This window comes from Odocoileus virginianus, chromosome 26 (genome assembly GCF_023699985.2).
Source record: "Odocoileus virginianus isolate 20LAN1187 ecotype Illinois chromosome 26, Ovbor_1.2, whole genome shotgun sequence".
In the NCBI taxonomy this organism is placed as follows: Eukaryota; Metazoa; Chordata; class Mammalia; order Artiodactyla; family Cervidae; genus Odocoileus; species Odocoileus virginianus.
Window position 1 is genome coordinate 46,826,799 of NC_069699.1, and position 24,802 is coordinate 46,851,600.

The 24,802-nt window shown below is 40.5% G+C and overlaps 1 protein-coding gene and 1 pseudogene across 4 annotated transcripts in view; both read left to right on the top strand.

Moving 5' to 3' along the window:
* Nucleotides 1–24,802, top strand: part of IP6K1 (inositol hexakisphosphate kinase 1) — a 38,149-nt gene that overhangs the window by 4,920 nt on the left and 8,427 nt on the right. For 2 of the 4 annotated variants that reach the window (XM_020915911.2, XM_020915913.2), the window contains exon 2: nt 15,034–15,238. In XM_020915911.2, the coding sequence (XP_020771570.2) occupies nt 15,097–15,238 (142 nt within the window). In that variant the 5' untranslated portion in view covers nt 15,034–15,096. Of the gene's footprint in view, nt 1–3,320; nt 3,419–15,033; nt 15,366–24,802 lie in introns of those variants that run through there. The other 2 variants (XM_020915908.2, XM_020915912.2) reach the window with 2 other exon arrangements.
* LOC139031310 (aminoacyl tRNA synthase complex-interacting multifunctional protein 2 pseudogene) lies at nt 15,736–24,642 on the top strand (annotated as a pseudogene).

The window sequence follows — 24,802 nt, forward strand, 5'->3', positions numbered from 1 at the left end:
GTGCCGCTGTCGCTGCTCTGGGCGCACTCTGCCTCTGTAATGACTCCCTGCAAAACAAATACTGAATGCTGTTTTCACTTGCTGCCTTCTCATAAAAGTGAAAATGCTCTTTGCATCTGTTCTGGTTCGCGAAAGCAGTACTAATGTCAGTCTTTCATAAAAACAAAGTGGCGTAAAGTGAATTTTTGAAAAGTGGGGGATACTCGCTCTGTAAACAGGTGTTCTTTTCATGGTCTGTTTAGCGGCATGATTTTTCACATTTTTGTGTTTTTTATGGATAATTTTGCTGGTTAAAATGGCTCCCAAGTAACCAGTGCTGGAGTGCTGTCTAATCTTCATAAGTATAAGAAGGATGTGAAGCGCGTTATGAAGAAATACATGTGTTAGATAAGGTTTGTTCAGGTCTGAGTTATAGTGCAATTGGCTAAGAGTTCAGTGTTAATCAGTCAACTATATATTTAAAAAAGTGTCTTTAAACAGTAATACACATAAAATATTATACATTATATGTATGTAGCTCTGAAAGGTTAAAAATTGATTGATTGGTGGAAGTGCTGTGACCAGAGGCTCACAGAAACTTAACTCTCTTTCCTCTAGGAGCAGCGGCACAGTATTCACTAACTCTTTTTTTTGTTTGCAGTGACTTTAGAGAACATAACTACTGTGAGTACTGGAAATTGATTATATTTTCCTTCATATCTAGCTTCTTTTGCTTAGTATGATGTTTCTGAGATCCATCTGTTTTGGTGTCTTCCTTTTTTATTGCTGAGTAGTATTCCTTTCTCGGAGAAGGCAGTGGCACCCCACTCCAGTACTCTTGCTTGGAAAATCCCATGGACGGAGGAGCCTGGTAGGCTGCAGTCCATGGGGTTGCGAAGAGTCGGACATGACTGAGCGACTTCACTTTCACTTTTTGCTTTTATGCATTGGAGAAGAAAATGGCAACCCACTCCAGTGTTCTTGCCTGGAGAATCCCAGGGAGGGGGTGGCACAGAGTTGGATACGATTGAAGTGACTTAGCAATAGCAGTATTCCTTTTTATGGCCGTATTGTTTGCTGATAGGCATTTGGGTTGTTTCTAGTTTTTGGCTCTCATGAGTAGCGATGTAATAAATGTCCTCATACAAGTCTTTGTGTGTACATGTTTTCATTTCTCTGTGGTAAATATCTATTAAGTAGAATTTCCCTGACTCCCAGACTATATCACATGGACACTGTTTAGGAGAAGGTTGAACAGTCCTATGGACTCTGGGCCCAGTTTTGTTATTACTACTCCTCATAGTTCTCAGCTCAAAGCCTCATTTTCTGTTTTTGCCAGATTTCCAGATTTACCCATACTAAGAAACGAATGGGCATTCTATTGAAGTGGGAAGTTGGAATAATTAGGACCTATTGCAAGTAGACACGAGCTTCTAGATTGAGGGGGTCTGTTTGCTTTAAGAGCTTCAGTTACTTGTCACGATTCTGGGTTTCTGTTAATTGATGCAGGTTAGGAGGAGGCTTCTTGGTCATCTACAGGGTTCATCCTGCTTCTCTTTGTGGAGCCTGGCCTTGGTGATTTGCGCCTTTGTAAGTAACCGAGCTTGGTTACCACAATTGGTACTGCCTCTCTGGACTGTTGGTCATGTGGCTGGTATTTTGGTATCTAAAAAATAAAATTATACACATGAATTAATTTTAATTCATATGCAACTTTTTTTCTTTCTTTCTTTTTTTTTTTAAAGCTTGACTCTTCTTTGTCTGATGATCTTCCATGGGTGCTGTTTGAAAGCTAGCACCAACCAGAGGGTCCTAGCTAAGTGTTCCAGATTTTAATTTCTGGGAGCAGTGAGCAGTGCTTTTGGTGATGAGTCCCATTGAGGTCATTTCTACACTGCATATTCATACCTATGTTTGGCAGATTGAATTCTGTTTCATTGACTTCTTGTGCCAGTGTTCAATGACTAGTTCTTTACAGCCGAGAACTTGATTATCAGCATCCTCTTTTAAAGCGTCTCAAAAAAAAAGAAAAACAAACAAAAAAAAAACACACACACACAAAAGGGTCTCAAACCTCCTAAAGAATAACACTGATTCTTACGGAGTTGCTAAAATGCTATTTTCTGGATGGAAGGTAGGGTGGGTATTTAAGATGAATGAAACTTTCCACGTGGGAGTTGGCTGAAGCGAGAAAATTACTCTTGAAATACTGCTTCTTTAAGAGAGCCTTTTAGTAAAATTTTGAAGTATCTTTAATTTTTAGTTTACTGTATTTTTTTATAGTTTGTTCAAAGAGAGAACCAGTATGTAATATTCCTTGTTTGATTGGAATCTATAGTCCCTGGTCTTCATGGCTTTTTTTCCTTTTTTTTGAATAACTCAGTGGGTAAAAGAGAAGGAATTTCTTTTTTAATAGACCCATGAGACAATAACAGTACATTCACTTTACATTTGAGGAAACAGAGTAATGTTTAGGCAACACAGCCAGGGAGTGTCATTGCTCAGACAGAGCCTGTGCCTTTTCATGACAGATAAACTCTGCCTTCCAGTGTTAGTTTAGGCACAGATTTTCCCCCCTCAAATGATTGGATTTTCCCTGTTAAATTTTTGTTTCCTTTTAAAGTAACTCTTACTGAAGTATGAAATATTTATAAAGTGCACAACATTTGATGATTTTTACACCTGTATATACTTAAACAACTGCCTGGATGAACAGTTAGAATATTTAAATAATTTGGCTTTGGGGGGACTTCCCTGGCAGTCCAGTGGTTAAAACTGCAGTTTTACTGCAGAGGGCATGAGTTCGATCCCTGGTCGGAGAATTAAGATCTCTCATGCCACATGGCATGGCCCAACAAAACAAAATGAAAAAGCAAAAGCAAAAGAAAGAATTTGTTTTGATGACTCAGTGGTAAAGAACCTGCCAATACAGGAGACACAGGCAACTTGGGTTCAGTCCCTGGCTTGGGAAGATCCCCTGCAGAAGGGAATGGCAACCCAGTCTAGTGTTCTTGCCTGGGAAATCCCATGGACAGAGAAGCCTGGCAGGCTACAGTCATGGGATCACCAAGAGTCAGACATGACTGTGCAACTAAGCACAAGTATGTGTATATGTATATGTGTGTGTGTTTGTAAAGTGGAACTCAACCTGTTTGCTCTCAGCCTGGTATCCTCAGAAGGGTTCCACTAGGTCCCTTGCTCCTGGATAGGACCCAGATGTCTAAGCAACCTCTTCTCTGAGGATAAACAAAAAGGATACCTGTAAGCCTTTTTTTCCCCCTTCCCCTTATTTCAGACCTCCCAGATTGCTCAAGGTCTTTGCACATATTTCTGGTTTCTAGGTGAGGGATGTTCCAGTCCCTGGTAGATTGGAAGGGCGATCAAGTTGGCAGCTATCCTTACCTCAAGAATGTTCTCTCTGTTTCTGTCTTCCTCAGAGGTAAGGTTTGTGAGCTTGAAACAGTTCTTGGGGTGTGAAGGAAGGAGGACTGTTCTCTTTAACCCTCATAAGTATAACTAATCTTACCAGCACCTACAGTCTCATGCATGTGTGCTCGGTCACTTTAGTTGTATCTGACTCTGCGACCATGTGAACTGTAATCCACCAGGCTCCTCTATCCATGGGATTCTCCAGGCAAGCATACTGGAATGCGTTGCCACGCACTCCCAGGGTCTTCCTGACCCAGGGTTTGAACTTGCATCTGCCTGAGTCTCCTGCATTGGAGGCGGATGGATTCTTTACCCACTGAGCCACATGGGAAGCCCCCTACAGTCCCATATGAATTAATAAAAGCAAGAATTGGCTTGAATTTAAGAAAACATTAGTTTCCCTTGATTATATGCTTTAGAGAACAAATATGCTTTCATGTTAGTTTTCAGCTGTAGTTTTTTTTGTCCCTGAATTTGAAAGTATTTGAGAGTATCTTTTCCTCTTAGAGTCTGTATCAGCTTTTTATTTCTGAATTAGTTAGAAATGAGTTTTCATAAAGTCCAGAGCTATGCAACTAGAGCTTTATATGTTGTTCTTTTCTGTAAGAGTGACTTATCTGTCCATTGTGTTCTTTTCAGTTGAGTGATTTTGCTGTTTTTCCCTTGGAGAGTAAAAAACAAACCAAAGATAAATTATTGAATTATTGCCAAAATTTTACTTAGCTTTCTTGCCTTACCAAGTTTAAATTACTTTTTATAGACTTTCAAAAGACTAAATACATTTCATATGCTTTGTTTTAAGGGCATGATACTTTGGCATTATACTTGTAGTGCTTGAGTATATTTAGTTTTAAAAGTAGAAATATTGGATTTCTAAACCAGTTTTAATGAAAATATGAGGAAATTTACAGATACACCTGTGCAGTGTGAAGGTACCAAGGATACTTCTTTTTACAAAATGATTGCATACCAAACTCAGGTGATTAGTCTGAGGCTATAAAAATACATTGGCCACAAAATTACCAACTCTTAACCAGCTCCTTAGAGTGCATGTCTGCTGATCTGCATTTTGAAGTGTCTGTGCCCGCCCAGCTAACAAACTTGGACAAACTTGGTGACCAGGTATTGTCTTTCTCTTTCTGTGAAGACAGTGCCTTCCTAGTGCTTAAAATAATTTGGACCTTATTCTCCACCCAATCTGATTGGAATTTCTCTGTCTTTGCCAGGGCTTTTATTCATTTGCCACTTTCTAGGCTTGCTGTGTTGTTGAATTAAAACAAGCAAAACTAGTTATATCTTTTAAATTTAGTTTAAGTTCTCTGAGATGGTTTATTCTTTATAATTGAGATTTTCTGTATATTTGTCTTATTTTTCGCCCCTTGTTTCTCTTTTGTGTTAGTAATAAAAATGATCTTACCTTCCTCATAGGCTATCTTCTTTTTTCTTACATATCTTGTTTAGTTTCTGTTAATTGCCATTTTTATCCAGGTACATTTAAACCTCTTTTTTCATAAATCAACTCTTTTTAGAGTCAAAACAGAATTTTACATTCTCTTTCTTTGGTCTGGAATTCTATGCTTTGGTTATCATGCTTTCTTCTCTGTAAAGCCAAGTTAACTCTTTGTTCTGTTTTGGTAGCCCTAAGTTAGAAATCTGTAAACTTTTTTGACTTACAATCCTAATAGTAAACAAAAAAGAGAGAGAAAAATCTTGTCCTGTCCTGAACATTTTTCATATGTCATGTACTTTTACTACTATACACATCTGTTATATTCATCATATACATACATCTGTTTTTATTGTGTCGCTACCACATGCAGGACATTTTGGATAATATATAGTGAAAAAATATGCTTTCTTTCATGGATCTGACATCGTTATAATAAGAATAATAAACTATAGACATTATCAATAAATAAAACATAGAACATGCCATGAAAAAAAGAAAAAGAGCAGAGTAAGGAAGATGTAACATCCAAATGGGTTTGCAGTTTAAACTTAGGGAGGTTAGGGTAGACCTCACGGAGAGAGATTTGAGCGAAGGAGGTGAGGGAGTTAGCCATTTGGATATCTGGGGAAGAATGGTCCAGACAGAAGGAATGGCTGGTGCAGAGACCCCAGAGTAGGAATCTCCCTGTGTGTCTAGCCAGTGTGACTTAGAGTGAGGTAATAAGCAAAGGGAAGAGGATAGGAACCAGATTAGAGGGAAAATGGGGGTGAGGAGGAATGCAGAACTTGAAGGTTATGGCAAGGCCTTGGGTGAGATAGGAGCCATTGCAGGGTTTTGGACAGAGAAGTCACATGCTCTGCCTCTTAGTTTACCAGAGCCCCTGGCTGCTGTGTTGAGAACAGGCTGCAGGAGTGCCATGATGGAAGCTGGGACGCCAGTGAGGAGGGGGGAGATGCTGGTGATCATACCAGGTGGTAGCACTGGAGATGGTAAGTAGCTGGATCTGGACATGTTCTGAAGATAGATTCAGTAGGATTACATGATAGCCTACTGCAGTGGGGTTTGAGAGAAAGGAATCAAGAATGACTCAGGATTTTTGTGAGAGCAGCTGTAAAGATGGAGCTGGGATGGGTAAGACTGCAGGTAGAGAGGTTTTGGGGGCTTTGGGGAGATGAGTTCTATCTTGGAAATGTTAAATTTAAACTTCCTAGATCAAATAGGCAGTCAGTTATATGAATTTGGTGTTCCAGAAAGAGGGCTGAACTGAAAGTGTAGCTGAACAGAGAAGGACCAAGGACTGAGCCCTGAGGCCCCCAGTGTTAAAAGTGTGAGAAGAAGAGAAAGAACCAGCAAAGTAGATTGAGTACCAGGAGAATGAGGAGAGTGTGGTGCTTGACAGCCAAGTGAGGAAGACAGATCAAGGAGTTGTAATGTTTTCTGCCCAATTAGGGCTTCCTCAGCCACTCCAGTGTTCTTGCCTGGAGAATCCCAGGAACAGGGGAGCCTGGTGGGCTGCCGTCTGTGGGGTCGTGCAGTCGGACACGACTGAAGCGACTTAGCAGCAGCAGCAGGGCTTTCCTCATAGCTCACTCAGTAAAGAATCTGCCTGCAATGCAGGAGACCCCGATTCGATTCCTGGATCTAGAAGACCCTCCGGAGAAGGGATAGGCCACCCACTCCAGTATTCTTGGACTTCACTTGTGGCTTAGCTGGTAAAGAATCCACCCACAATGCGGGAGACCTGGGTTCGATCCCTGGCTTGGGAAGATCCCCTGGAGAAGGGAAAGGGTACCCACTCCAATATTCTGGCCTGGAGAATTCCATGGACTCTAGTCCATGGGGGTTGCAAAGAGTTAGACATGACTAAGCAACTTTCACTTCACTCAATTCCAGATATTCATACCCTACTTTGGAACCATTGCTAGCATGTTATTCTGTCATTTACTATGTATTAACATCAGGCTTTTAACACTGTGAAGACTTTTTTTTTTTTTAATTTAAAGATATACAAGTTCAGAGAATGATACTAGTATACTGGGCACAAAGATTAGAAAATGTTAACATTTTACCATATTTGTTTCAGACTTTTTAAAAAAGAAATTAAAAATTATTAAAAGAGCTGAAGTTCCCTTTTCTTCCTAGATAACCAGCCTCCTCCTTTCCTTTCCTCCTGTAAAGTTGATGCATATTCTTCCATTCTACATCATTGTTCTTGTTAATACATATATGTGTCCATAAATTCATGTGTGGTGTTTTATGTATTAAAAATTTACAATGATGGCATACTAGAAATATTTCCAAACATACTTTTTCCCATTTGTTTTGAAATGTATTCATGTTGACACATGTGGATTATTAATTCGGAACTGTACAATTTATGAATACAGTTACTCATTTATCCATTCTCCCACTGATGGACCTTTAGGTCATTGCCCGTTTTTCTGTTACAGCAATGCTGCAGAGAACGTTTTAGAACCTGCTGTCTTGGATACATGCTGGGTTGTGGAGGGCACACAACTTTGGTTTTGTGTTGCCATCATCATAAGAAGAAGCCATTCTCCCTTTCTGGCCAGTGCTTGGGATGTTTATACTTTTTATTTTTTCCAGTCTTATAGAATTGAAATCATTTCCTGTTTAAAGTTTGCATTTCTCTAGTATTTGTGAAGAGGGGCATTTAATCACATGTTTATTAGCCACTGAGCCTCATCTTTTTTCCATTTTCTTGTTTTCCTCCACTTGTATTTATAGGAATTCTTCATATATTGTTTACTGATTTTCCTGATAATTATCAATATTGCAAATACCTGTTCTTTGTCTGACTTTTATCTTACCATCCTCTTATACAAAAAAGACTATTTTATTGTGGCTGGTGGTAGGAATGGGGCGATTGCGAGTGGTTATGAGGGGTCTTTAGGAGTGATAGAAATACTGTAAAATTAGGTTGTGGGGATTGTTGTACAGCTCTGTAAATTTACTAACAATCATTGTACACTTAAGTGAATTTTATGGTTTGTAAATTATCCTTCAATAAAAGCTGTTATAATTAATATTTTTTTTAATGTGGTCTTATTCATCAGTGTTTCCTGTTGTGGTTTGTGTATTTTATGTCTTGGAATTTTACCTAATCTATTGTCAAAAGGCATTTAAATTTTCTTCTAATTACCTTCAAGTTTTATTTTGCACATTTGTATGTTGGGAATTTATTTTGGAATATAGTTGGAGGTAAGGATAGAATTTTATCTGTGTATAGTCTGTTATGAGATATATCTTTTTCAATTGATTAAATGGGTATTTAAATGCTACTTCAGTTACACACATCCACTCTCATGTCTGAGCCTAAGATCTTTTTGCCTCTCTTTGCAGAATATCATACTCTGCTATAATTTCATAAGGAGCTTTGCTATTGGGGAGGGCATCTTTCTGCCCTTTGACATTGCAGTCTAGTGACATTACTTGGTCTTTACTCCTCCATGTGAATATAAAGTCAGATTGTCAAGTTTGTCAAAAAAAGTCTCTTGGAATTTTTATTGAAATTGCATTGCATTTCACTATTGAGCCCCACACCTCATGAGTATGGTATATTTATGGCTTCTTTTAGGTCCTTCAATAAAGTTTTATTATTGATCTGTAATAATTTTTAAAGATTTATAGATACTTTATATAGTTTTGGTTGTTGTTGTAAATGGAATATATTTAGTTTTCATTTTCTGATGTATTCTGTTGGTGTAGAGGACTCCTCTTTCTTTCTTCCCTTTTAAGTTCTGACTTACAGTAAAGTTCAAAACTCTAGGCACACAGCTCAGTGCATATGTACAGTGCTCATCTTTGTCACCTCTACCTTCATGCCCCTTCTCAATTAGTATTTTCCCAGAGAAACCACTGTTGTGATTTTCATTATCATTTTGAATTTCATATATGTATAGAGTCACAGCACATGGCCTCCTTTGTATCTAGACTTTTTCTTGCTTCATCACACCTGTGAGATTCTTCTATGCTGTGTTTGGGTTTTTCATTTCTCTGTAGTATTCCACTGTATGAATATACCACAATGCACCTATTTTATTTTTTTATAGAATTAAATATCTCAATTATTAATTTACAAGCCATAATAACACCTTATAATCATTTTACCTCACAACAGCTTTTGCTTTGAAAAAGGAAAATACTAATTTGAGCAATATGAGAAACTTTATTTGAATAGAGACATAATTCATGTTAGAGTTTAATTATATGGTCAATAAGTTAGTTACTATAACCAGAAGCTCAGTCTAACTAATGTTAACTAATGTCTTTACAGCGCAAATTTATTTCTATGTGTTGCTGTTCACCAGCGAAAAAAATTCAACTTGAGAATCTCAGCAGGTTCTTTTAAAAATGAGCCTCCTCCCCATTTTATGCAGTAAAATGTGGAACCAGAGCTTTCTAAAGAAAATGAAGGACAAACAGAGGTTTCTATAGCTGGTGGTGAGCAGTGGAACCCTGGGGAAGCTGTCCATAAGCTGACACATTTTAGCCATTTTAATATAAACTGCCAGTGATCTAAAAGAACTGATCCACACAAACTGTTTCCTCTCTGAACATCAATCACCAGGATATTTGGAGGACGTTGCTGCTACCTAAGCCCCTGTTACTCCAGCATCCACATTTGTGGAGAATATTTGCTGCTTCTCATCCTCAGGTGTTAGACCTTTGCACTGCTCGTGAGGCTAGTGACAGTGTTGAAGAAAATGCAGTTATTGCTGAAAACCCTGCAAACCAAACCAGTGATCCTTTCATTAGGGCACAGACAGTCTTTTTATAAGACAAAAAAGGACTAAAACTGCATCTGGTATTTAGGGGGTAGGAGTCATGTAATTTTAATCACCACATGATTTTGCCAAGCCCCAAACTACCATTTTCCAAAGAATCTGTTTTGGCAAACCAAAGCCTAACTTGGTACTATACTTTTCCTGCCTCCCCTAGAGCCTGATTCAGACCACAGTAATCAGAACAAGTGGTCTTGTCTACTCTAATGCATAATATTAGAGAATATTGTTGATTAATTTACATTATTTAGGATTGTGTTCTTCAAAAAGGAGCTTTACTACTAAATACAGAAATGTATCATGTTTTCACAGAGGGAATTTTCTTATTTTTAAACATTTTAAAGTAAAATAATTTTCATGCTAATACCCAGAAAGTTACAAACTATTTTCATAGAAAATGTTTTCACAAAAACAAGATTTCCTCGCCAAAATATTCTACCAAGTCACGGCAGAAATGGTGAAGTCTAATCAGAAAAAGAATAGATACTGTGGCAGCAGAGCTTAAAACCCTGATCGTGATTTCTGCTCTAGACTGTTTGTTTTCCAGATTCATCTGTTGACACCTAATTTCCAGTGTGTTGGTATTTGGAAGGGGAACCTTTATGGTGATTAGGTCATGAGGTTGGAGCCCTCATGAATGGGATTAGTGCCTTTATAAAAGATGCCCCAGGGAGCCTTTTCACCCCTTCCACCATATGAGGACACAGTGACTCACCAAACATCAAATTTGCCATTGCCTTGATGTTGAATTTACCATCCTCTGGAACTAAGAAACAAATTTCTGTTGTTTGTAAGTCATTCAGTCTGTGATATTCTGCTACAGCTGTCAAAACAGATTAAGACAATTTCCTTAGGATCCTTCTCAAAACCCAGAGAATGTTCCTCCTTGCAGTTAGTTTCTTTTCACAGTCCTTAATGCCTCCAAAATGAGAAATGCCCTGTTTATGCCAAGGACAAAAAGGTATAGAGAGGAAAGAAAATAGTACATTTTCTTTCAACTCTGAATCTGGGTGAATGCCACTTCAGATGTTACTGTCAAAAGAATTAGGCTATAGGAATTCAATACTAACTGCAGTTGCTTTTCACTCTGCATGTTTGTCAGTCATAGCAAAGGGCCATAAGGATGACTGGGGAAAGTGTGGGAGCCTCTTTGATTCCTGGAGATGCTTTTAATAAATACCAGCTTTCTGCCCCTCAAGTTCCTCCACATCTGTGGGCCCTGGGTCTGCGTGAGTAGTGGAATTGAAGTGGCTATTTTGTGGGTCTTCCCTGGCAGTTCAGTTGTTAAGACACCGTGTTTCCACTGCAGGGAGCATGGATTCCATCCTTAGTTGGGAAACTAAGGTCCTGCATACCGTGCCGGGTGGCCAGAAAAATAGGAGGGAAAAAGTGATTATTCTGTAATGCTTAAGCACAATCCTTCATTGCTTTCCTTGACATCCAGGAAGCCAACCCTTGCCAGCGTAGAGGTCTGTACCTGTAGGGATTCCACCTTTGCAGAGAAAAGCCTTGTTCAATGTTACCTGGAAAGCAGACAAGACTGGTAACTTGGAAACATATTTACATGAGAGAAGATCTCTACAGAAAACTGAAACTTGGACACGATTTCTAAAATGCCACATAGGGAAAAGAGTACTATTTATTAATACAAAGTTTTCCCCAGGGGAAGCCTTTGGAGGTTTTGTTTACAAAACAAAAAACATCCTGGTAGGGAGTTTTTTGTTTGCTTCTAGTTCAACCCATGGGAATGAAACCATTGTCCCTCACATTTCAGTTATGTGATATTTTTGACAGTTTATAGCTTTTTAAAGAATTCACAAGTTTTTCTTCATGCTGGGAGTTTCTTAAGTCTAGAAAAGACTACAGAAGCTGTTGACGTCTTGAATGGCATAAACTACTTGAAATGAGGTCAGTGTATTGCAGAGGACAGTCTGCAAAATGTTCGAGAAGTGACTACATTCTGGAAAGTACAATTTATTGATTATGTTGTATTTAGATCCATTTGTTAAAAAATGATCAGTAAGGTCCTGAAGTGGCAAGAGTGTAAATCTCTTTTATAGTCTGCCTCCTGTTGAAGCAAGGTAGAATCAGTTCTAAGCTAATAATTTGAGCATTTGGACAGGTTCATTTCTACATGTGAGAGAATGAGTTTTCTGTTGGTCAGATTCTTGTTTGATATCTTGGCACCAGCCCTGTGGGCCAGACATAATTCAGGTGCTCTGCCTTTAGGGACACTGGAAAGATTAGAGAATCACATTTTTCATTTTGAGGCTTATGGAGAATATGTCCCTTTGTCGTTTGTGAGAGGGCTTGTTCATCTGTTGAAAGTCTCCTTGTTGTCATCAGAAAACAGTTAGTGACCACTTTATGTGCAAAGTGTATTAACTGGAGACTTGGGGATTTTGATGCAACTATTTCTGTCCTTTCATTTATGATGGTTTTGATTACAAGTGAAAGAGTACCTTAATACGACTGGCTTAAAGAATAAAGGGAAACTTATTTTTGTTACATAACAGGATATCCAGTACTTCAGTGACAGTTTCAGGAGCCCTGATTTCTTCTTCCTGGTCTGTGTGCTCAGCGTTTTGGCCTTGTCCTAGGCAGGGATGTTTGAGAGTTATGGGGTAGCTGCAGTAGTCTCAGATGTCACATCCAGATATCGGAATAATAACCTGAGGAAGAGGAGGTGCCCTTCTCACGTGTGAAGAGCAGGATAAGTTCCCAGAAAACCTCTGGCCACTTCCCCTCATCTCATTGGGAAATAGAGTCACATGCTTTTTCCTAAGTCAGTTCATAAGAAATGAAGTAATGTTCAGGATTCTCGCTGAGCTTGAATGGAGTTTCACGTTCCCTTGAGGTTTGGCTCAAGGAATAACATGAACAACACGTGAACAGTGTTGTTCAATGTACGTGAACAACATTGGGACTCTTAGGAAAGGAGTAGTGGAGATAGGTGCCGTCATCCATAGCTCTTAGCCCACAGGTTTTTCAGTGGGCCTTGGTGGACCCCAGACGTCAAGAACAACCTCTGGTTGTTGGTCAAAAAGAGAGCTTTTGCTAGAACTTTCAGACTGCGCAGTAGGCGAGGCAAGCCCAAGCCCTTCACCTCCATTAGCATATCCCACAGAGTTGGCAGCGGGCATGTCTTCATGAAGAGAATTGAAGTTTCTTACTTGTAAGTCATTACAAGGCTCTATGCCTTGTAGACCAGTGGGTACGTCCACTTTTTCAGGTTCCCAGTTTATTTAAAAAGAAATGCCAAAACAGAGCTATAGAAACATGGTATATTTTACATGTTTACTTCCAAGAAAGTATTTCAGACCCAGAAACAGTACTGTGACTTTATGTAGACATCCTGTGGAAACAGAACATCAGAAGTCCAGATGTGACTGGAGATCAGACAGAATTCTGCCTTTCGGTCCTGTGGAGGCTGCAGAGGATCCCAGAAAAGAGTCCAGGGAATGGCCCTAATGCCTCACTCCTCTGGGGCACTTGGCACTGTTTACCCCCTCTTCTAAAACAGATAGCCACTGACACAGGCGGGACAGCATAGCACCTTCTCGGTGTCCCGTCTGTGATCAGGCCATCCCAGGGTGAAGGGGAGGAGGCAGGGCAGGAAGCACTTGACATTGCTCCCTAAAGTCGCCTGCCGCCGGGAGCACCTCCAGGAACCCTGAGAAAAGCCTTCTGCAGTAGATTCGTGTGCTAAGCATTGCCACTGCCCTTTCATATTTTATTTTCTTATAGTTGCGCTTTTACTCACTGGTCCTCTTCCTCAGATTATTTAATTCATTTTAACAAGCTTTTCCTTTTTTTTGGTGAGCACTGCTCTATGCCAGGAACCGCTTCGAACCTGAGATGGAGTTAAGAGAGAATGGTTTGGTGGTGGTGACAGATGACAAAATAGATGACAGGTCAGTGAATGTATTGCTCCTGTAGATTTGGCACAGGATGCCACAGGAGACGCAGAGGTGTGCATCACACTCTTGTTTGAAGAGAATGGAGTTGGAGCCATATCCTGAAGGAGAACTTAAAGTGAATAAACGGATGCTGATCCGTTTGGGGGAGTGGGAATGGTGTTGATAGCACAGTTTCCTGGGCAGCTTTGGAGTAAAGAAAATTTTGCAATAGTGTTACTATATAGCTGATTTTGCTTCCCTGGTAGCTCAGATGGTAAAGAATTCATGTCTAGTACCGGAGACCTGCCTTCCATCCCTGGGTTGGGAAGATCCCCTGGAGGAGGGCGTGGCAGCCCACCCTAGTATCCTGCTGGCAGAATCCCCGTGGACAGAGGAGCCTGGCGGGCTACAGTCCATGGGGTCGTGGAGAGTCAGGTATGACTAGTGACTCAGCACAGCACAGCATAGCTCATTTTGCCCATAATTAGGAGGTTCAGAAAAAATAATAGTTTATCTCTTACAGGTAAAGCCTTATTACTGCTCTATAAATATTTTTCTTTTAGTCTTGATCTTTCAGATGTTGTCTTGCCTGCTATGTTCCTTTTTTAAGTTTTAAAAATTTAATTGAAGTGTAATTGATTTATAGTACCATGTTAATTTCTTTCGTACAGCCAAGTGGCTCAGTTATACGTGCTCTTTTTCATTTTCTTTCCCATTATGGTTTATCACAGGGTATTGAATATAGTTCCCTTACAACAGTAAGACATTGTTTATCCGTCCTGTATATGATAGTTTGCCTCTGTTGATCCCAAACTCGCTATCCTTCACTCTCCCACCTGCCTACCTGCTACATTCCTAATTTAAAAGATATATTCATTATTAAGTGTCACACTATAGAAACTTTCTTGAGAGAAAACTTATATTAAACGAGGCTAAAAGAGCTTTTCCGTGTCCCGCTGTTTGTGTAGAATCAAACAGGAACATAAGCTCTGTGGTGCTTAGCATGGTCATAAGTTCATGGCCGTAGATTTAAAGTAGAAGAAATACGAAATCTGAATACCTTTGGGGAAAACAAAACCTTTTTATGCTTCTACAACTCAGGAGGGAATGGCTTTCCCTGCCAAGTCCTTGACACCTTAAGCAGAAAAGTTGGGAGTCTCATGTGACCTGATTTTGGAGGCAAAACCCTTTCCTCGAGTCAGGGAGAGACCCTTACCAGTACTGGATGTTGTGAGAAATCCAGACAGAATGGTACAAGAGATGGGTGGAGGTGACCGACATTGCATCATTCAACAGAAATCAGCCCAGCTCACTCCCGGGGATCTGACAGTGTTGTCATTCTGGGGAACACATAGCAGGGAGCAAGACACAGCCACTGTTCTTCCTCAGGAGTGGATATTCTGTGAACTCCCGAGAAACTGTAGCTTGCCGGGTGTTCTGATGCCCTCTTTTCCGCTCTTCCCTCTGTTAGGAGAGAAGCAGCTGAGCAGACGCTGACCGTCGGCTTCCAGCCCGCCAGGACCTGTCGTGGCTCATGTGCTACATCCTCTGCCCTCAGTGTGCAGCTGGCCCCCAACGCGATGTGTGTTTGTCAAACCATGGAGGTGGGGCAGTATGGCAAGAATGCAGGTCGGGCCGGAGACCGGGGAGTCCTCCTGGAGCCCTTCATCCACCAGGTGGGCGGCCACAGCAGCATGATGCGCTACGACGACCACACTGTGTGCAAGCCCCTCATCTCCCGGGAGCAGCGCTTCTACGAGTCCCTCCCTCCCGAGATGAAGGAGTTCACCCCTGAGTACAAAGGTCAGTCACTGGCCAGTGTGGAGAGAGCAGCAGCGTGGAGGCCCTCAGCCCCGTGTCCTTGTTCTGTCGGCCACGTGATACGATTGAGGGTCTCTGTTGTCTCCTTGCAGCGAAGTCACTTTGATAAGCCAAATTTGAAAGCATCAGCGAGGTCTTTATTTTTTAAAAACTGAGTCCATTGGTAGGTAAACCGGAGAAGAATAATTCACAGCATTAAGGCCGTTGGCGAAGAGCATGCTGTTGTTTAGGAGGTTTCCCTGTTGGCTGGGATGGTCTAGGAGAGAAGGAATTGGATGCTCTCCAGGCTCAGGGGATGAGGTAGCTGGTGAGGGGGTGCTGTGGAGCTTGTGTCTGTATGTGCTGGGGGAGAATGGATGGTAAGAATTTTAGAGAAGGACTGGGGCCCGGAGGTCTTAACTTTTAAAGGAAAAATAATTTGCTTTATAATGTAACTTGATAGACTAGAACCCCATGAATGTATACCAGAATTCAAAGTCACTTTGTTTTAAAATCTGATTTTTGTCACTGTGTGTATACATTTTTATGACTGACCCTCATGTATAAGTTGGGGCTTCCCAGTGGCACTAGTGGTAAAGAACCTGCCTGCCAACGCAGGAGACATAAGAGATGTGGGTTCAATCCCTAGGTTGGGAAGATCCCCTGGAGGAGGGCACGGCAACCTGCTCCAGTATTCTTGCCTGGAGAATCCCATGGACAGAGGAGCTTGGCGGGCTATGGTCCTTAGGGTCGTGGAGAGTCAGACATGACTGAAGCAACGTAGTATGCATCCATGCACATATAAATTACGGTTTTTGTGTTTTTTTTATTTTGGCTGTGCTGCATGGTTTGTGGGATCTTAGTTCCCTGACTAGGGATTGAATCCAGGCTGCTCAAGTGGAAGCACTGAGTCCTAACCACTGGACTGCTGGGAAATTCCCTGTGTTCTGTTTTTTTACCTTTTCCAAATCAGTGTGAATTCAGACATGTTTGCACTATGCTTTACTTGGGAGATCCTCGATTTAGAAAAACCAATCCATATTGGTATTGGCTTTTGTTTGCTTAATTCTTTTATTGTGGTGAAATATACATAACATAAAATTTAACCATTTTATAAGGTGGATGCAGCTTTTTAAAAAATAAAGTATAATTGATGTATAATGTGTTGTTATACAGCAAAATTTACCATTTTTAAGTGTTTAATTTAGTGGCGTTAAATACATTCACTATGCTGTGTACCATTACCATTATCTATTTCTCTCTGTACCCATTAAATAACTCATTTCCCCCCTCACCTGGTACCCTCTAATCTACTTTCTCTATCTATAAATTTGCCCATTTTACATATTTCATACAAGTGGAATCATGTAATGTTCGTCCTTTTCGATTTGGCTTATTTCATTTAGCAAAATGTTTTCAAGGTTCATCATGTGTCAGAACTTCATTTGTTTTTACGGCTGAATGCTATTCTATTGTAAATATATGCCGTATTTTATTTATCTGTTCATCTGACGGACACCTGAGTTGTTTACACCTTTTGGCTATTAAGAATAATGCTTCCATGAGTATTACCTTACAAATACCTGCTTGAGTCCCTGATTTCAATTCTTTTGGGTATATACCTAGGAGTGGAATTGCTGGATCATATGGTAATTTTGTGTTTAGTGTTTTTGAGGAACTGTCAAACTGGTTTCCATATTAGCCTACCATTTGACATTCTTACCAGCAGTGTTTCTTTTTCTCCATATCCTTACAAACCCTTATTTTCCATGAAAAACAGTAGCAACAATTGTGTAGCCAGCCTAGCGGGTGTGAAGTGGTGTCCTACTGTTGTGATACCTGTTTTCTTAAGGACTAATGAATGATGTTGATGTGCCATTGGCCGTTTGGTGTATCTTCTCTGGAGCAGTGTCTATTCAATCTTTTGTGCAGTTTTGAATCGGACTGTTTGTTACTGTTTTCAGAACAGAATCAGAAGCATATTGAATTTGGAGGAATAAATACTCTTAATGCTGCAAAACGAGAGAGAAGCGAGAATCAAACACACTGCTGTCTCTAAGTGGCTAAGAAACAAGTTACAAATGCTTTATAAATGTAGCTTCAGCCGCCCACCCATCTACACTCAACACATCATGGCCAAATCTTTTGCTATAAAAATGCCAAAACCAGAAAAAAAAAAAAAAACTACAAGCCTTGTTAGCTCATGGAGTCCTCTTCTGATGCTAAGGGAAGAAAAAAAAAATCCTTTAAAATGAAGCAGAACCCCAGGCTCCAGAGAAATGTTTACTAAATCACAACTACCAGAATTTGGACTAGTTAGAATCTCAAGGTGCCACCCAGGGAAGGATTGTCAGTCATATATCGGTTCAGTTTTCCTAAAAACCTACTCTCAGATTGGGGAACAGAAGTCTTTAAAACCATAGCAAGTCTTTAGTATCTACTTGATTTTCTTTCCTCAGGCTGCATTTTCACTAGGGAAGAGTAAATACACTTTCTCAAAAATACAATTAAATCGAAACTGATCTCTTCTTTTTTTTAAGTCAAATGAAGTCCCAAGAAAATGGAAGGTATGATGGGTTCGATTCACGAATTTCAAAGACTGATACCATAGGGTTTTTACTTTTTTCTTGGCTGCTCTGAGGGCATGGAGGAGCTTAGTTCTCTGACCAGGGATCAAACCCATGTCTCCTTCAGTGGAAGCACAGAGTCTTAACCACTAGACCACCAGAGAAGTCCTTTACTTTTTATTTTGAAATGTAAAATTACAGAAAAGTTGCGAAAGTAATAGAGGTCCTCTAATGCTCCCATGATGCCAGTGTGCCGAGTGAAGCCTGTCTCTGTGCAGCTGACCTCTCCCTGGACATGCCTGTACTGGCTTTCCTGCGTGCATGGCAAGACCATCAGCCCCAGGCGAGATTCAGGAAGCGTCTTCAACCTCTTGAGTTCTGCCAGGATGATGGTTTATTTTTACTTTTCCCACCAAGATGATATTTGAAAATATCCGTGTGAATGGAAAGCTGCAGTTGATGGTTCTCTCCAAGATGATTCAGATGCCAAAATTGGATTTGGATGTAATCAGCATAATCCAAGCTGATGAACCCATTGCTTCAGCTTCCAGCACAGTGGGCTGAAATTCAGTGTTTGGAAGGGATTACAGGGCACTGAAAGACATCTTGATCAACACAAACTCAGCCTGACTCTCCTCCCTTCCCCTCCTCATCCCTCCCCTTCCCTCCCTTCCCCTCTCCTGCTTGTGTTATCCTGGCTTCTCCGTGACCACCTTTCACACATACTCAATGAGCGCATGCAGATGAAAAAACAGCCCTGTCGTGAATCAGCTGGGTCTTACTCTAATTCCAGAGAATGTGCTAAAGACTCAAATGAAGTTCCATGTCCCAGTGATATATCCCATTGAAGGAGAAGGGAAGATAGACAATTTTTGGTTTTCTCTGTTTGACCAGAAGCATAATGCTATAGATGTAACCCTTATTGGTAGCTGGGTAGAAAGAGCTATTTTTCAGCTAGAAGAGGGAAGCCCCTGAGTTCTGCTCCATGAATTCAGCTTGTTGGGCGTGAACTGACTGTGGCAGAAATTGCGCTGTGCTCTGTGCTCCAGCAGACGGGAGGCTCTGCCGTGTGATGGTGCAGCCAGCGTGAGAAAGTGGGTGAGGGCCTGTGAAAACCTGGCACTTCTGAACACTGCCCTTAAGTTCCTGAAGTGAATTTCAGTACCTGATTTTAAAGGGTTTAGATTTTAAGAATGCTGCTATTTCATAGCTATTGGATACTAAAATCAAAGGCTTTATTTAGGTTGGTTGTCTAGTATTAATAAACAAAAGCATCATTAAAAGATACATAACCATATCATGGTTTATAATTACCAAAGCCAGAAAAGGAGCTTTGGTGTAATACTATTAGCTGACCTGTACACTTTATTCAAATCTTGGCTGTTTTCTCACTTATGTCATTTTTCAGGTCCAGGATTTCACATTTTTTTTAGTCCTCCTTGGCCTCCTCCAGTCTGGGACAGTTTCTCACTCTTTCTTTGTCTTTCATGACCTCGATGCTTTTGAAGAGTACTAGTAGTTATTTTATAGATTGTCCCTAAATTTGGATTTGTTTTCTCTTTTCTAATGATTAGATTGAGGTTATGTATCTTGGGCAGTAGAAATGATCCAGTATCCTCTTCAGTTCCTCATGTCAGGAGGTCCATCTCTTGTTACTGGTGATTTAACTTTGATTGCTTTGTTAAGATGGTGTCTGCCTGGCTTTTGCACTGTAAAATTATGACTTTTCTTGTTGTAATTAATGAGTTTCATGTGGAGAGATACCTTGGGACTCTCTGGATATCCTGCTTCATAGCATACTAGTTTTCCAATTGATCAATGGTTCTTTCCTGTGATAATTACTAACTTGCAGAGTGAGGGACAGGGAGGCCTGGCGTGCTGCATTCCATGGGGTAGCAAAGAGTCAGACATGACTTAGCGACTGAACAACAACAAAATTGCATGCCTAATGATGACATATCTTTTCATCATTTCTTCTATACTTAGTAGTTAAAATAAATTACACTTCTATAAGGAAGAATTGTCCCTCCTCACCCATTTATCTGTCAGTGTGGACGTATGTGTTTTATTCCTCAAGTTATTCTAGATTTGGTCACTGGGACTCTTAACATTAGCTCTTGTATACTTTTGACATATACCCCTCATCATTTTTAGCTATTTCATTACTTTCAGTTACCAAGAGATATTCCAGGCTCATCTTGTATTTTTCTGCCCTGATTCAGGTACCATATTTTGCAACAAGCTTTTCTTCCTTGTATCCTAGGAATGATAGTTAGAAAAAACAAGATCTTGGTGCTGGATGTTCTGATTGCCACTGGAGTGGCTTTGCTTTTAGGCCCTTTCAACACAGAGGTTTAGAAAATGCATATATTAATTCTAACACACAATTACACACACATTTCTTTATTGCCAGAACCACAAGTGTTTTTAAAACTCAGCTAAGGAAAAATGCCAATAATAATAATATATATATTTTTAATACTCTATATTTTGGCAGTAGGTTTGAAGAGGGATTTCCGTTTATTTAATATGACCAGCTGTAGTCATCAAGTGTTACTGCTTGCAGTGCTAAATGCCTTGTATCGTATTTCAAAACCTTGCCTCATTCATTTATCAAGTATTTATTGAGCATCTACTGGATGCCAGGCCCTGTGCTCATTAGTGTAGAAGACGAAAAAGACCCATATCTTCATGGGCTTACGTGCTAATATGAGAAAGAATAAACAAATTATAGACAAAACAATTACAGATTGTGTTAAGTACTTTGAGTAAAATAAGTAAGGTTCTGTAATTAACAGTAATAAAGCTTCCAAACCAGAGCCCTTGATACAGGATGATTGGGGAAGGAGTGTCTGGGGAGACTTAAAGGACTGGAGGATGAGGAGCAACTGTGGACAAAGGACAATGGAAAGAACATTGCAAGCTTCCAAGGATAAGCAGAAACCCTGAGGTAAAAAACAACAATGGACAGAACTTCAGTGCTCTAAGAAACTACTCTAGCTCTTTTTTGCCAATTAAAAGTTAAGAAACAAGCCTATTCGTAAGTGGTCAAGGGACTTGAGTAAACATTTCTCCAGAGAAGACACACAGATGACCAACAAACACAGGGAAAGACTATCAACATCACTAGTCGTTACAGTTACAGTTCAGTCGCTCAGTCGTGTCCAACTCTTTGCAACCCCATGAATCGCAGCACGCCAGGCCTCCCTGTCCATGACAAACTCCTGGAGTTTACTCAGACTCATGTCCATCGAGTCGGTGATGCCATCCAGCCATCTCATCCTCTGTCGTCCCCTTCTCCTCCTGCCCCCAATTCCTGCCAGCATCAGTGTCTTTTCCAATGAGTCAACTCTTGGCATGAGGTAGCCAAAGTATTGGAGTTTCAGCTTCAGCATCAGTCCTTCCAATGAGCACCCAGGACTGATCTCCTTTAGGATGGACTGATTGGATCTCCTTGCAGTCCAAGGGACTCTCAAGAGTCTTCTCCAACACCACAGTTCAAAAGCATCAATTTTTCGGCACTCAGCTTTCTTCACTGTCCAACTCTCACATCCATACACGACCACTGGAAAAACCATAGCCTTGACCAGACGGACCTTTGTTGGCAAAGTAATGTCTCTCCTTTTTAATATGCTATCTAGGTTGGTCATAACTTTCCTTCCAAGGAGTTAGCGTCTTTTAATTTCATGGCTGCAGTCACCATCTGCAGTGATTTTGGAGCCCAAAAAAATAAAGTCTGACACTGTTTCTGCTGTCTCCCCATCTATTTCCCATGAGGTGATGGGACCAGATGCCATGATCTTAGTTTTCTGAATGTTAAGCTTTAAGCCAACTTTTTCACTCTCCTCTTTCACTTTCATCAAGAGGCTTTTTAGTTCCTCTTCACTTTCTGCTATAGGGTGGTGTCACTAGTCATTAGGGAAATGCAAATCAAAGCCACAATAGAGACTTCTGTCACCCAGTGAATGGCTGTTACAAGGAAGAAGAGAAGTGTGGCCACGATAAGGAGAAATAGGAACACTGCTGGGAAGAATGTCAAATAGAATAGCCACTGTAGAAAACAGTTTGACAGTCAGTTCTTCAAAAACATTAAAACACAGAAATTGCCAGCAATTCCATGCCTAGAAATATGCCCAAAGAATTGAAAACAGGGACTCAAACAGATATATGTAAAGTAATACTCACTGAAGCATTATTCATAATAGTCAAAATGTGGAAGCAACCCAAGCATCCATCAACAGATGAACTGGTAAACAAAATACATTTACATAATGGATAGATGGCATACATTTACAGTGGAATAGTATTCAGCCATAAAAACAAATGAAGTTCTGACACATACTACAAGGTCGATGAACATTGAAAACGTTACGCTAAGTGAAAGAAAGAAGCCAAACCCAAAAGGATAAACATTACATGATTTCCACAGTGATTCAGTATACATATATGTCCATTCTTTTTAAAATTGTTTTCCATTACGGTTTATCACAGGATATTGAATACAGTTCCCTGTGTTATAGAGTCGGACCTTGTTGTTTATTCTCTATATATAATACTTTGCATCTGCTCATCCCAAATTCTCAGTCCATTCTTGCCCCCCCCCCCCACCCCCGCAAGTCTCTTCTCTGTATGTGAGTTTGTTTCTGTTCTGTAGGATAGATAAGTTCATTTGTGTCATATTTTAGATTCCACATATAAGTGATACCATATGGTATTTGTCTTTGTGTTCCTTACTTCACTCAGTATGATAATCTCTAGGTCCATCCACGTTGCTGCAAAGAGCATTAGTTCATTCTTTTTTATGGCTGAGTGGTATTCTGTTGTATATACATACCACATCTTTATCCATTAATCTTTCGATGGCCATTTAGATTGTTTTCATGTCTTGGCTGTTGTGAACAGTGTTCTTATGAACTTAGGAGTGCATGTATCTTTTCAAATTATTGTTTTGTCCAGATACATGCCCAGGAGTGGGATTGCTGTTATCATACGGCAACTCTAGGTTTTAAGGAACCTCCATGCTGTTCTTCATAGTGGCTATACCAATTTACATTTCCAGCAACAGTGTGGAAGGGTTCCCTTTCCTCCACACCCTCTCCAGCATATATGATTTGTAGATTTTTTTCATGATTGGCCATGAATCATGTGTGAGGTAGTATCTCCTTGTAATTTTGATTTGCATTTCTCTAATAATTAGCCATGTGAGCATCTTTTCATATATCTGTTGACCATCTGTTTCAAGTATCTGTTCTTTATACAACAACAATAACAAAACTCTCAGCAAACTAGGGATGGAAGGAAAGTTCCTCAAACCTGATAGAAAGGCATCTATGAAAAACCTACAGATAGCTTCATACTCAGCGATGAGACAATCGCTTTAGCCCCTAAGATGGAGGAATGAAATAAGAATGTCCGTGTTCTCCATTTCTAGTTGACATTTAACTTGGAGGTTCTGGCCAGTACAGGTAAGCAGGAAAATAATAAAAGGCATTCAGATTGGGAAGGAAGAAGTAAAGCTGTCTTTATTTGCAGACAGTATAGAATTCTGTCTTCAGCTAAACTGTTCATCACTTGTTGGAGTAGAATTCCCACAAAGAACTAAAAATTGACATCCTGAACCCTCTTTTGTTAGGAAGTTACTTGAAGATGTATTCCACTCAGATTAGGGGGAAGTCAAGAAAAAGGGGGGAAAGGAGAGGATCGTAGAAGGACAGCCTTCTCTCTGGTCAGCTCCAGCATGGGAGCCCCGTGGCAGGCCTGGAGGACACTCCACATCAGAGCACGAGGGGGAGCCCAGGAAACAAAGAATGTTGTAGACCAGGGGGCATTCAGGCTTGAACAGAATTGAAGCTCTGGAAAAGATAAAGGGAAGAAGTTATGAAGGTGGAAACCTGTAGGAGAGGCACATTATCTACCTAAGGAAGCCAGGGTACGGTTGTGAAGCCCGCTGAAGTGAGGTGTGCATTTAAGCAATGTAAGAAAAGAAGAATCCATTACATGTTGATGTTTCAAGGGTTTTTTTCCTCCTAAAAGAGACCAGGGTTTAAGAGCAGTGTCCTCCTGGAGAAGGAAATGGGCCAAAGAAAAGGATGTCCCTGGTCTGGCATACTGACATATTCTTAAAGGCTTGTCACCGATTCTCAGATCATAATGCCGATTTTGCACACCAGGAGTGTAAAATGAGACATGTAACTGATAGTAGGTTGGATTATGGAAATCAGATGAAGGGCAGCCTGGACTTTTTTAACAACCAAAGAAACTCATTGAGTTAGATTTCTAGGTGCTGTGTTTCAGCTCCTTTGGTAATGATCCAGAAGAGACCAAGGACAAGCTGTTTGATAAAAATGAACACAACGAACTTGCATGAGTACTGTGTGGAAAATAGCTGTTTCCACTTAGGAATGCTGGTGCTTTGCTGAGGCCGAAGTTCTGCCTGATGAGCCTGGACTAGCCTGATCCGCAGTGCAGAGACATATTTTGGGGGCTGTCTTGGAGGAGTTTTGATGTCTGTCTTGGTGACACTGTCAGGAAGAAGGAAACCAGATCTCGCGGAGAACAGAGGAGATGAGAGCAGCGTAGGGCAGTAGAGTAAGTGAGGTTACATTATGCTGGGTGTGGCTGTGTCACCTGGAAGATACAGTTCTTCTGAATGGTACGAAAGGCAATAGTTGAAAGCAAAAGCGTTAGATAAGAGGATGGGAAATAAATACAAATGTATCCAAAATCAAAGGGGAATGGTGGATTAAGGATGGGAATGAGTGGTGAGGTATGTTCTGAAAAAGATGCCTGCCGCTCATCGTTCCTACAGCGGCTTCAGGGCAGGTGAGGACTGAGTGGAGGGCCAGCAAAGGCCAGCAGTCTGTGCTGAATGGA